The sequence below is a fragment of the Cucurbita maxima genome, unplaced genomic scaffold (genome assembly GCF_002738345.1).
Source record: "Cucurbita maxima cultivar Rimu unplaced genomic scaffold, Cmax_1.0 Cma_Scf00015, whole genome shotgun sequence".
NCBI lineage: Eukaryota > Viridiplantae > Streptophyta > Magnoliopsida > Cucurbitales > Cucurbitaceae > Cucurbita > Cucurbita maxima.
In genome coordinates, this window is record NW_019272031.1 from 3,249,783 (window position 1) to 3,261,922 (window position 12,140).

The following is a 12,140-nucleotide window of genomic DNA, read 5'->3' on the forward strand; positions in this document are numbered from 1 at the left end:
CATTCTCCACTCCAACCAATATAGGATCTCACAATCTACCTCCTTTGGGGTCTAGCGTCCTCACTGGCACACCGCTCGAAAACCTGGTTCTAATACCATTTGTAAAAACTTTAGTAGATATTGTCTTTTTTTACTTTCTTTTATGGGTTTTCCTTAAAGTTTTAAAACGTGTTTTCTATGGAGATGTTTCCACGCCTTTACAAGAAATGTTTCGCTCTCCTATCCAACCAATATAGGATCTCCTCGAACTTAATTAATGTATCTAAAACCTATGACCAAAATATCAAAACTAAACTGAAGTTTATGAGTTGACTATCACCATAAGAACAAACAAGCAAAAACTCTCAAATGAACGATTTGAGTATCTTCATATTTCAACACAAATAATTTTAATTTCATATCCGAAAAACGAAAAAAAACCCTGAGAATTTAAAGATCTCGTTTCTCACTCCATTGAACAAATTTTCAACCTTGAAAAAGCATAACCCACACCAAACTAGGGAGTAATTACAATGTTATATGCTAAGCTTTTAATGCATTTTCAAAGTAAACTAAGAAAATTCAAAGTGTATTTCTTTGACTTCCACCTCTTTACACTCATACACTTGGTGGGTATAGTATATGATATCAAATCTAAAACTATTATTTTCCTTTCATTCACATTATATTTTCTCGACTTGACGGGTACTATTTTATTTCTTTTTGTGCAATATTGAACACAAATTTTTGAAAAAATAAAAAATTTGGTTCAATTTATGGATTAACAATTTTTTGGTTGAATCAACCCAACTAATCCGAAAAAAGGGTTGCAATCCAACCCTATCATTCTCTCAAGATTATTATAAAATTAAGAATATTTAACGTTTGTAATCGATGTTGGTGATGATGCATTGTGACTTGTGAATGTCTAATATTTAAGCTCTATAAGATTTTGGTTATGAATCGACAACCCAACTCAATCCAACCTGAAAATAGATAATTGATTTGTGAATTTTATTCAAATTTCTTACTTCACCAAAGGAAAAAAAAAAATATATATATATATATATATATTTATTTATTTATTTATTTATTTATTTTTGGTAATGGAAAAAATATCGACGAAATAATGACGTATGCACTTAGAATTAGCATTCCCATTTGACCGGCGTTGACTGGCTATTCCCAGTCACCTCCAACTTGTATGTTTCAGCTGATCTCACAACTTGATATTCCAACAATAATAAATAAATAAATAAATAAATAAATCTTAAATTCAAAATTTCACGATCTTATCTACAGCATTTATTAGGGGGTTAAAAGCTTATGGTATTGACCCATCATCAAATTAAATAATTATTATTTTTAAAAAAATATATATATATTAACAAAACTCAATTTTTTATAAAAATAATTATAAAAAAAAAAAACACGAAATTTCAACGCATAGATTTAAGGAAAATAATCCTTAAATTACAAAACCCATCTGTTCTTATCTTGATTTACCATGTCTACGCTAAAATATTATCTTAAAAATATTTTACGATAATTCATAATTATTTTTCAATAATTTATTGCTCGGAGTTGTCCATCTTCTCTATAAATAACATTTTTCAACTCAAACCCTGTCGCCACTCTCTCTCTCATGCTATTTAATTTCTAGTTCATCTTGTTTTTGTTCGAGCTTGATCCAAAATGCCGGCTGTCGGAATCGCCGTCGGCGGCAGTAAAAAGGAGTATCCCGGCAACCTTACTCTGTATGTCACTGTAACATGTGTCGTTGCCGCCATGGGCGGTTTGATTTTCGGCTACGATATTGGGATTTCAGGTACGGATTCTGCAATTTTATCGGACGGATTATGAATTATATGGGTTTTTTTGTTGATTTTGTTTTGGTGGGTCGGTCGGTGTAGGTGGGGTGACTTCCATGGACTCGTTCTTGAAGAAATTCTTCCCGTCGGTGTTCAGGAAGAAGGACGAGAACCAAACGTCGAACCAGTACTGTCAGTACGACAGCGTAACGTTGACGTTGTTCACGTCGTCGCTTTACTTAGCGGCGCTGTTGTCGTCGTTGGTTGCGTCGACGGTGACGCGTAAATTTGGGAGGAAATTGTCTATGTTGTTCGGTGGTGTCCTGTTTTGCGCCGGTGCTATCATTAATGCCGCTGCTAAGAACGTTGAGATGCTTATTATTGGCCGTATTTTGCTTGGTTTTGGTATCGGATTTGCCAATCAGGTACCTTCCTCTGTTTTTTGCTCTGTTTTGACCCCACAGAGAGCGATGGCGAAACATTTGGACAAACACAACTGGGGTTGTTTTTATTTTTATTAATTTATGTTGTTTATATGTCATAATCATGAAATAAAAAATGGGTTTTGTTTCTTTTTTGAAATCAGTGGATATTTCTTATTGCTCTGTTTTGAATTGGTTGTTTTTTTGGGTTTTTTTTTTACAGTCTGTGCCGCTTTATCTGTCGGAAATGGCTCCATACAAATACAGAGGAGCTCTGAATATTGGTTTTCAATTGTCGATTACAATTGGGATTTTGATAGCCAATGTGTTGAACTATTTCTTCGCGAAGATCAAAGGTGGTTGGGGATGGCGTTTGAGTTTGGGCGGCGCGGTGGTGCCTGCTCTTATAATCTCTGTTGGATCGTTGATTCTTCCTGACACTCCGAACTCCATGATCGAGCGAGGACGCAACGACGAGGCTCGACAGCAACTGAAAAGAATCCGTGGAGTTGAGGACATTGATGAAGAGTTTAATGATCTTGTTGCAGCCAGTGATGAGTCGAAGAAAGTGCAGAATCCATGGACTAATCTTTTGAAGCGAAAATATAGACCTCATCTGAGTGTGGCTATCTTGATTCCCTTCTTCCAACAACTCACTGGCATCAATGTCATTATGTTCTATGCTCCTGTTCTTTTCAACACGATCGGGTTCGGAAGCGATGCTGCTTTGATGTCGGCTGTGATCACCGGTTGCGTTAATGTTGCTGCTACCATTGTGTCGATCTATGGTGTCGATAAATGGGGACGGAGGTTTCTTTTTCTTGAAGGTGGAGTTCAAATGTTTATCTGTCAGGTATGTATTCTTTTACTTATAAACACATGATCATTCATGATAACAATCCTCTCCTCAAACAAAATACACTATAGAGTTTCACCTGAGACCTATGGAGCCCTCGAACAGCCTCTCCTAATCGAGACTTGATTCCTTCTCTGAAGTCCTCGAACAAAGTACATCCTTTGTTCGACACTTGAATCATTTTTTACTACACCTTCGAGGCTCACAACTTCTTTGTTCGACATTTGAGGATTCTATTGACATGGTAAGTTAAGGGCATGACTCTGATACCATGTTAGGAACCACGAATTTCCACACTAGTACGATATTGTAGAGGTTTGGGTTAGGCTTCCCCAAAAGGTCTCATACCAGTGGAGAACGTATTACTTAGTTATAAACCTATGATCATTCCCTAAATTAACCAATGTAGGACTCCCTCCCAACAATCCTCAAGAACATGAAGTTAAAATGTTGATCGTGTCTGGTTTTTTTGCAGGCGGTCGTGGCGGCAGCTATTGGAGCAAAATTTGGAGTAAGTGGGAACCCGGATGAGTTGCCGAAATGGTATGCCATAGTGGTGGTGTTGTTCATTTGCATATATGTTGCAGGGTTCGCATGGTCATGGGGGCCTCTAGGTTGGCTTGTGCCGAGTGAAATCTTTCCATTAGAGATTCGTTCAGCTGCTCAAAGTGTAAACGTTTCAGTCAACATGTTCTTCACGTTCGTAATTGCTCAAGTGTTCTTGACGATGCTGTGCCATATGAAGTTTGGGTTGTTCATATTCTTCGCCTTCTTTGTTGTGGTCATGTCCATCTTCGTAGCCTTGTTCTTGCCTGAGACCAAGGGCATTCCTATTGAAGAAATGAGCCAAGTTTGGAAGAAGCATTGGTACTGGAGAAGATTTGTTCGTGACACTGATTTCCCTGCTAAGAACAGAGGAGTTGAAATGGGAAAAGGAGGAGGAGGAGGCTATGCTTAGAATGCTTATTATTTCACTGTAATCACTTTGTAAGTGTTACTTTTTACCATGAACTTCACATATCAATATCAATTTCTCATTTATTTTGTGTAATTATTATCTTTCATGAACAAATATGGTGTCATTTTGTGATCTCTAGTTCGAGAATGGAACAAAACATTTCTTATAAACGTGTAGATGCATAAAATCGTTACGTAATGAGCTAAATCGGACAATATTTGTTAGCGGTGAACTTGATATTTCAAATGGTATCAGAGTCCGATATTGGGTGATGTGTCAGCTAGGATGCTGACCTCTAAGAGGGTGAATTGTGAGATCCCACATTGATTGGAGAGGGGAAGGAAAGATTTCTTATAAGAGTATAGACACATTTTAAAACTTGGCTCTAGTGGTGGATTGTGAGATCCCACATTGATTGGAGAGGGAAACAGAACATTACTTATAAGGGCAGATAGTGTATTGTGAGATCTCACATTGGTTGGAGTGGTGAGCGTAGACACATTTTAAAACTGATCCGTAATGGCTCCATGAGGTGGATGGTGAGATCTCTCATTGATTGGAGAGAAGAATGACAGAAACTGAATTGTGAGATCTCACATTGGTTGGAAAAGGGAACGAAACATGACATAGACAGGTTTTTAAACTGATATGTAACCGCCTCAATTGGGATGAATTATGAGATCCCACATTAATTGAAGAGGGGAACACGTTAGTTGGAGAGGGAAACAAAACATTATTTTTTAAGGGCGTAGATGCATTTTACAAGCGACACATAACAATAGGATGGATTGTGAGATCTCACATTAATTGGAGAGGGGTCTCAATGGGGATGAATTGTGAGATCCCACGTTAATTGAAGAGGGGAACACATTAGTTGGAGAAGGAAACGAAACATTATTTTTTAAGGGCGTAGATGCGTTTTAAAAGCGACACATAACAGTCTCAAGGGATGAATTGTGAGATCTCACATTAGTTGGAGAAGAGAAAGAAACAATCGGTAGAAGGGCGTAGACGCGTTTTAAAGTCGATACGTAACCGACTAAAATAGACAAATATCTGCTTTCGAATGGTGTGGGATGAATTAGTGGATATTGTAAGATCCAATCATGAACAGCAGCCATTGATTTGTCTTTGTCAACGCACTCCCACGCCCAAAAAGAGGAGGGTAATGAGTAGTTGGTAGAACATAGGTCTTTAAACCAAGGCCATGGGCTTGCCATGGTGTGCGTATGGGTGGGTGAAGAGCACCACCTACTTCCCCCATCGTTTGAAAACAACTTTGCACATTGTTTTGAATATCTCAATTATGGGTACATTTTCTTTGTCCCTAATTGATTACATTTACACGTATGAGCAAGGTTTGATGAACCGTTAAATAGTACATCATTTTTAAAGACTAATTTTTTTTTGGTTAACCAAAAAAAAAAAAAAAAAATGTACACTAATTTTATAAGTATTAATTCTGTGCAAGTCACTTTTATTTTCTTACCGTCTTTAGATATGCACCTCTTTTATGCAAAAGTATCAAATAGACAGAGTCTAGCCCTATTCCAAACAGTGTCTTGCACCGTTCGATGACTAAGTCTGATATCATTTGTAACCGCTCAAAAAAGATATATCTATTAGACGTGTAAAACATCTCAAATAATAATAAATACCGAACTTTATAAAAGAATATAAGTAGAGGGAAGAATATGGAGTGTGAAATTAAGAAATTAGGTTAAGGAGAAAAAAAAGAGGGAAATGGGGATCACGGTATTAGTATGAAAGATTGTCATGGCAATGAGAATGGCATGAATTGTGTCATTGAGCTTATCCTATTTTTAAGATAAAACGTTCATTTTGTCCCATTTTATTAGTTCGTTCGTTCATTCATCCATTCATAATTCGTTTTCATCTTTACCATGATTTTCATAGTTTTACTCATTATTTTTTTTAATACAAGTCTATTAGTGATAGATAATGATTACATGCGTTCTGTTTGAAATCTATCGATAATTAAGTTTGGTTGCTGATATAGACGATGTTGTATTGAAAAAACTAATTTGAACAAGGTACGTTCGTGAAATTTTTCATCGAGCATAATTTTCTCTATACTTCTATTGGCTATCTTGATACTCTTTTTTCGTTACCTTAAATTTACTTTTGAATTGGGTAGGTCCACTGGCCCAAATCTAATCGGCCATAAACGTGCTTGGGTGCCCAAATGGACATAGGTCCATTATAAAGACAGCCCAGTTTCTAGATTCATATTTCACATTGACATTTCTATCCATTTGTTATATCAAAATTACCATAAAACTCTTTGTTAGAGGAACACGACTCTTCACAATGATATGATATTGTCTACTTTGAGTATAAACTCTCATAGCTTTGCTGTGTTTTCCCAAAAGGCCTCACAACAATGGAGAGAGTAGTATTATAAACGCACAATCATTCCCTAAATTAGCTGAGCTAGAATTTTCATCATCCAAGACCCTTGAATCTGGTACGACATAAAAGAAATTAATCAATAATAAAATCGATTACCGTGCCTTACTATTTTCAATTTTGTTAATAATTTTCCAAAAATATGTGTAAGGGATTCAAAATCATTACTATGTACAAAAATATTTGTTGGGTGACTAATTGAAAAATTTTCTTGTATGCATGTGAGTGAAATAAAATATGCTAAAAGAACTCGTGTTGGTTTAAGAGGATGCAAGAAAATATCTAAACTATCCGAGTGTCAAAATCAGATTTCAAATCTTGACCTGAATCCTAGACATTAGTCGTTACAAATGTTGAACTCATTCTCGAGAGACATAATTTAAGGTAAACAAATTACATATTAATTTAATAGATTACAAAAAAAAAAAAAAAAAAAAAAAAAAATTGACCTATCAACATTTTAAACTATGATTTAAGATTAAAAAAAGAAGCATGAACAAATTTACACTCTAAACGACATCGTTTCCAAGAGAAAACGACGGCGTTTAGTTAGGGCCCCAACAGCTCAAATACATAACCGTTCTGAGAGACTCCTCAGCCCGCTTAACCTTCTCCGCCTTAGCCGCCATTGCTGCAATCGAACCCACAGCACTGCAAAACCCCGTCGTCTGGTTCGAAGATTCAGAAGGGTCCCTCAGCCCCTTCGCCGCCGGCTCACGCTCCGCCCTCTGATCATTCATTCCGCCGGTCTCGCCGCCGTAAAAGAGCAGCGACAATGGTCTGTAGAAGGAAGTAGTAGAGTGGATCTTGCTCAGCTGAAACGACCGGCGTGTTCGGTAATCGGTGTAGGATTCGTTTAAATGGGCCGACTTTCGATGAAAACTAGGGGTAGCTGGTGGGGCCCTTATAGACACGTGTCGCTTTTTCCAAAACATTTGGATAAGGACAACTGAATCGCCACGTCATTTTCTTGGATACCTCGTTGTCATCCACGACGATTAATTATTTTTTTAATTTGATATATTAATGTAAACTGACACTGTCGGGGTTTAAATATAAAAAAATACGTTTAATTCTCATAATAATAAGATATTTATCCATATTATTTATGAAAGAATGTCTATTTCATAACAAAAATAAAAGTATTTTTTTAAAGCAATGACAAATTTATTAATATTTAGGGATAAATTAATAAAAATATTCTTAAATTTTTATATTTAAATAATATATTATCATATTTTATTTTATTTTCAATCTTTAATTAATTTATATTTTACTGAGGGATATGTATTAGTTGATAGCTTGTATTCTATTTAAACGTTATGAATATTATTTAAATCCCAATTATATTTCTTATTCCTAACCATTTAAAAAAATTTTAATAATATTTTTAAATTTAAAAACTATTTTAAAAATTGAACTAGTGTTTCAAAAGATACCTTTAAACTCTAAAAAAATTTATAATTTTTTTAAAAATTCAAAATATTCTTACCGTGGATTAAAAAAATACTCATAAAAATTTAGAGTAGAATTAACACCATATACCTTTATAAAATAAAAATTAAAAAAATTATTACTCTTAATATCATAGATTATCTCCAAAATTTTTAATATAACTTTTTAAATTGATGCATGTTTTTTAAACTATAATGGTATTTTTAATTTTTTTTTAAAAAAATTAAAAGTGTTTTTCAAGATTATATCCTAAGTTGGTATAGACTATTATTTCAACATCATGCATTGAATGTTCTCTCTAAATTTATAAACTCTAGTAATTTAATGTATGTGATAAGTATAGTTTTGGAAGACATGAGACTTTTAAATATTAATATTAAATATTAAAAAAATTAGAAAATATAGAAAATATATATATATATATTGAGACCATAAAACCCGTTGGATGATGAAAGTCCCACATCCGCTAATTTAGAGAATGATCATGGGTTTATAAGTGAGGAATACTAACTCCATTGGTATGAGACCTTTTGGGGAACCCCAAAGCAAAGCCTTAAGCGCATTGTTGGAGAGTTGTGTTCGTCTAACATGGTAATTTAGGGAATGATCATGGGTTTATAAGTGAAGAATACTAACTCCATTGGCATGAGACTTTTGTCAGCCTTTTGGGGGAAACCCTAAAGCAAAGCCATGAGAGCTTATGCTCAAAGTGAACAATATCATACCATTGTGGAGAGTCGCGTTGTCTAACAAAACCAATCTAACTATCCAACCTTGGACCATAAAAGCTGGATTGGGTTGAATTTTTGGAAAATTGAAAAATTAGGGTTGGTTGCTGACATTTTCTTGGTCGGGGAAAATCATTAATTTTATATAATTTTTGGTAACTTGATAAGTGGGTTGCTTTTTTAGGTAATTCAATCACAAATATAAGCATATAATAATCTAATTATATACTTTATTTTTAAAATCTTAATATATTTTTAATAATAATGATAATCGTAAAAATAGGATAAGGTAGAATTGAGTTGGGCTATAGACTTATTTTCGAGTTAGTGGGATTAACCCAGAAAGCTAACCCAACCAATGTTAATGGTTTGAATTAGATAGTTCGAATAGGTCAAGATCTTGAGTCGTCGTAGAATATGGCTTATTTAATTTATTAATTTAGTTTTAAAATTTCAAATCTCTAGAAAAAAAACAATTATTAGAAACACATGTTATTTTTTTTTTATGATAATATTTTATAGAAAAAGAAAGTTATCTTGAAATTAGTGAAGAAAGAAAATGGAAAAATGTTGATTGGTTGGAAATAATAAATGTTTCTAAATTTTGGCAAACACCCAATTATTAATTGCATTTTAAAGAAAATGACCAATTCGACATTGGGTATGTTCCGTCCGAAATTAATAGGTGAGGGATAAAATTGTCAATTCCTAAATATATATATAATAAAATGTTTTAGTCAACTAATTAATGGCTACAGTGGCAGAGTGCTGAAACAAGTGTGGATTACGTGGCTGTTTTTTATTCGTTACAGCTGGAGTTCTTTATTTCCCAATAAAATATGATCCGCCAATTTATCTTGAGGACACAAGTCAAGGGCATTTACATTATTAATTATATCCCTAAAATTATTTGAATTAATTTTATAAAATTTGGAAAATATAATATTAACCCATCAATGAGAAAATTCTGATAATTGTAGTTGGTGTTGAACGGAATAAGTTAGAATGGTGTGGATGATCCATACTCGAGTGGACATCGTTGCACTTAGGTTGCTAAGCTTATGGGTAATCAACCAGTGCTATTGTGAGTTAATCTGCTCGACTTGTTTGTCCAAACTCGAACATCAAGCATCATGTTGAAATCACGGGTTGTAACTGTTGGATGATAAAAGTCAGCTAATTTAGGAAATGATCATGAGTTTATAATCAAGGAATACTTTTTCCATTGTTACGAGACATTTTAAAGAAACTCAAAGCAAAGTCATGAGAGTTTATGATCAAAGTGGACAATATCATATAATTGTGGAGAGTAGTGTTCGTCTAATAGTAACCGTCATGAAACATTTCTAACTGTTAGTACTATAGGTATTTGGTATGTGTTTTATTTGGTATGTGTTTTACTCGAGGGTCCAAACCAATTGCCATGACACTAATGTGACATTCACCTAACCACATTTGAGCTAGAGAATAGACACGATTCGGATAGGTGGTGATTTTGTCACGATTGTACTTTTTCAACCATGTAGCGTCGTGATCTTGACACGCTCATGACCAATTTTAGACGAGATTTATCTTCACCAACCGAGCGTCGCTTATACGGAACCAACTTGCTTTTACACTTAGCTAAATCATTTGGCTCGACCTTACCTCTATACGGTCCAATTTCTCCCCATCTTAAACCGATGTAAAGTGCAGAAAATGAAAGTGATGAACACGTGCGAGAGAGAGAGAGAGTAAAAATCACAATCAGCAGCGCTGTAAAGGAGGACACGTCTCCATGTTGATTCTAAGCCTTCCTTTGCTTATATATACAACTCTCTTCCATTAGGACTTAATGTCCTCTATTTCTCTCTCGTTTTGGGTTTGAAGAATCACCATGGGAAGAACACCTTGCTGCGATAGCACAGGGCTCAAGAAAGGGCCATGGACGCCTGAGGAAGATTACAAATTGGTTGATTACATACAAAAAAATGGACATGGCAACTGGAGGAATCTTCCCAAGAATGCAGGTACTATACGCCTTTACTTATGTATGCACCATATTCTTCTTAAAAATCCAACATTTTCTGTATTCGGAAACTTTTAGGGCTCCAAAGATGTGGGAAGAGCTGTCGTTTAAGATGGACGAATTATCTAAGACCTGATATCAAACGAGGGAAATTTTCATTCGAGGAGGAAGAAGCCATCATTCAGCTCCATCGTGTTTTAGGAAACAAGTAAGTCTAAAATTTACTGAATTTTAGGTAGTTTTTGTTAGAAATCACGATTATCTACGATTATATGATATTGTCTAGTTTGAGTATAAACTCTCGTGACTTTGCTTTTGGTTTCCCCAAAGGTCTGAATGGAGATGTATTTCTTACTTATAAATCCATGATCAACCCCTTAATTAGGGGATGTGAGACTTCTCCCCTCAAACAAAGTACACTGTAGAGCCTCTCCTGAGGCTTATGGAGCTCTCAAATAGTCTCCCCTTAATCAAGGTTTGAGTCCTTCTCTAGAGCCCTCGAACAAATTACACTCTTTGTTCGACACTTAAATCACTTTAGACTACACATTCGAGGCTCACAACTTCTTTATTCGACATTTGAAGATTCTATTAACATGGTTAAGTTAAGGGCATGACTCTGATACCTATTAAGAATCATGACTCTCCGTAATAGTTTGATATTGTTGAGCATAACCTCTCGTGGCTTTGATTTTGGTTTCCCAAAAGACCTCATATCAATAGAGATAGTATTCCTTTCTTATAAACTCATGATCATCTTTTTAATTTCAAATAATATCGAACAAAAAGTTGTTTAATTTCAATCATTCAGGTGGTCTGCAATTGCAACACGATTACCAGAAAGAACGGACAACGAAATAAAGAACTATTGGAACACCCACATAAGAAAAAGGCTTCTAAGAATGGGAATGGATCCAGTAACCCACAGCCCGTGCCTAGATCTTCTAGACTTGTCCGCCATTTTACGATCGACTCTCTACAGCTCTTCACAAATGAAGGTTTCAAGCTTGCTAGGAGTACAACCATTAGTCAATCCAGAGCTTCTGAAATTGGCTGCCTCATTAATGTCTTCTGAACATAAAAGTCCAAGCTTTTCGCCTCAAAATTCTTCGCTAACCATTCAATTTCCTCATGAACAACAGCTGGTGGAGCCAACTGGAAGTGAATTCAATGATGAGTGGCTAAGTGGTCTGATTTTGCCGTCATGTTTGAACCTGGATGCTAATTTTGAGTTGCTGGGTTATGACTATCATGGCTTGGATCATCAAGAGCTCGCACCGACGCTTAGTTCTGTCGTGGGCAAGAACAAGAACTTATGTTCACCTTATTCTTCAAGCCCGACACAGATGAATTCAAACTCAACGAACTTCACAAGTGCGGCGGAGGATGAAAAAGAAAGTTACTGCAGCCAGATTTTGAATTTTGAAATCCATGATATCTTTGATGAAGCTTTCACGTAATGGAAAATCAAATAAATCCGAAAAATTTAAACT

General features: G+C 35.2%; 2 protein-coding genes across 2 annotated transcripts; both read left to right on the top strand.

The window, feature by feature from the left end:
• Positions 1–1,597: 1,597 nt before the first annotated feature.
• On the top strand, positions 1,598–4,158 carry LOC111490116 (sugar carrier protein C). Its single transcript, XM_023138614.1, has 4 exons — positions 1,598–1,807; positions 1,893–2,215; positions 2,436–3,065; positions 3,544–4,158. Exons 1-4 carry the CDS (start codon positions 1,675–1,677, stop codon positions 4,024–4,026), a joined length of 1,569 nt encoding a protein of 522 aa, XP_022994382.1. The 5' UTR covers positions 1,598–1,674; the 3' UTR covers positions 4,027–4,158.
• Positions 4,159–10,472: 6,314 nt separating this feature from the next.
• LOC111490155 (transcription factor MYB102-like) lies at positions 10,473–12,140 on the top strand. Its single transcript, XM_023138666.1, has 3 exons — positions 10,473–10,648; positions 10,726–10,855; positions 11,459–12,140. The coding sequence occupies exons 1-3, from the start codon at positions 10,516–10,518 to the stop codon at positions 12,105–12,107; spliced, it is 912 nt and encodes a 303-aa protein (XP_022994434.1). The 5' UTR covers positions 10,473–10,515; the 3' UTR covers positions 12,108–12,140.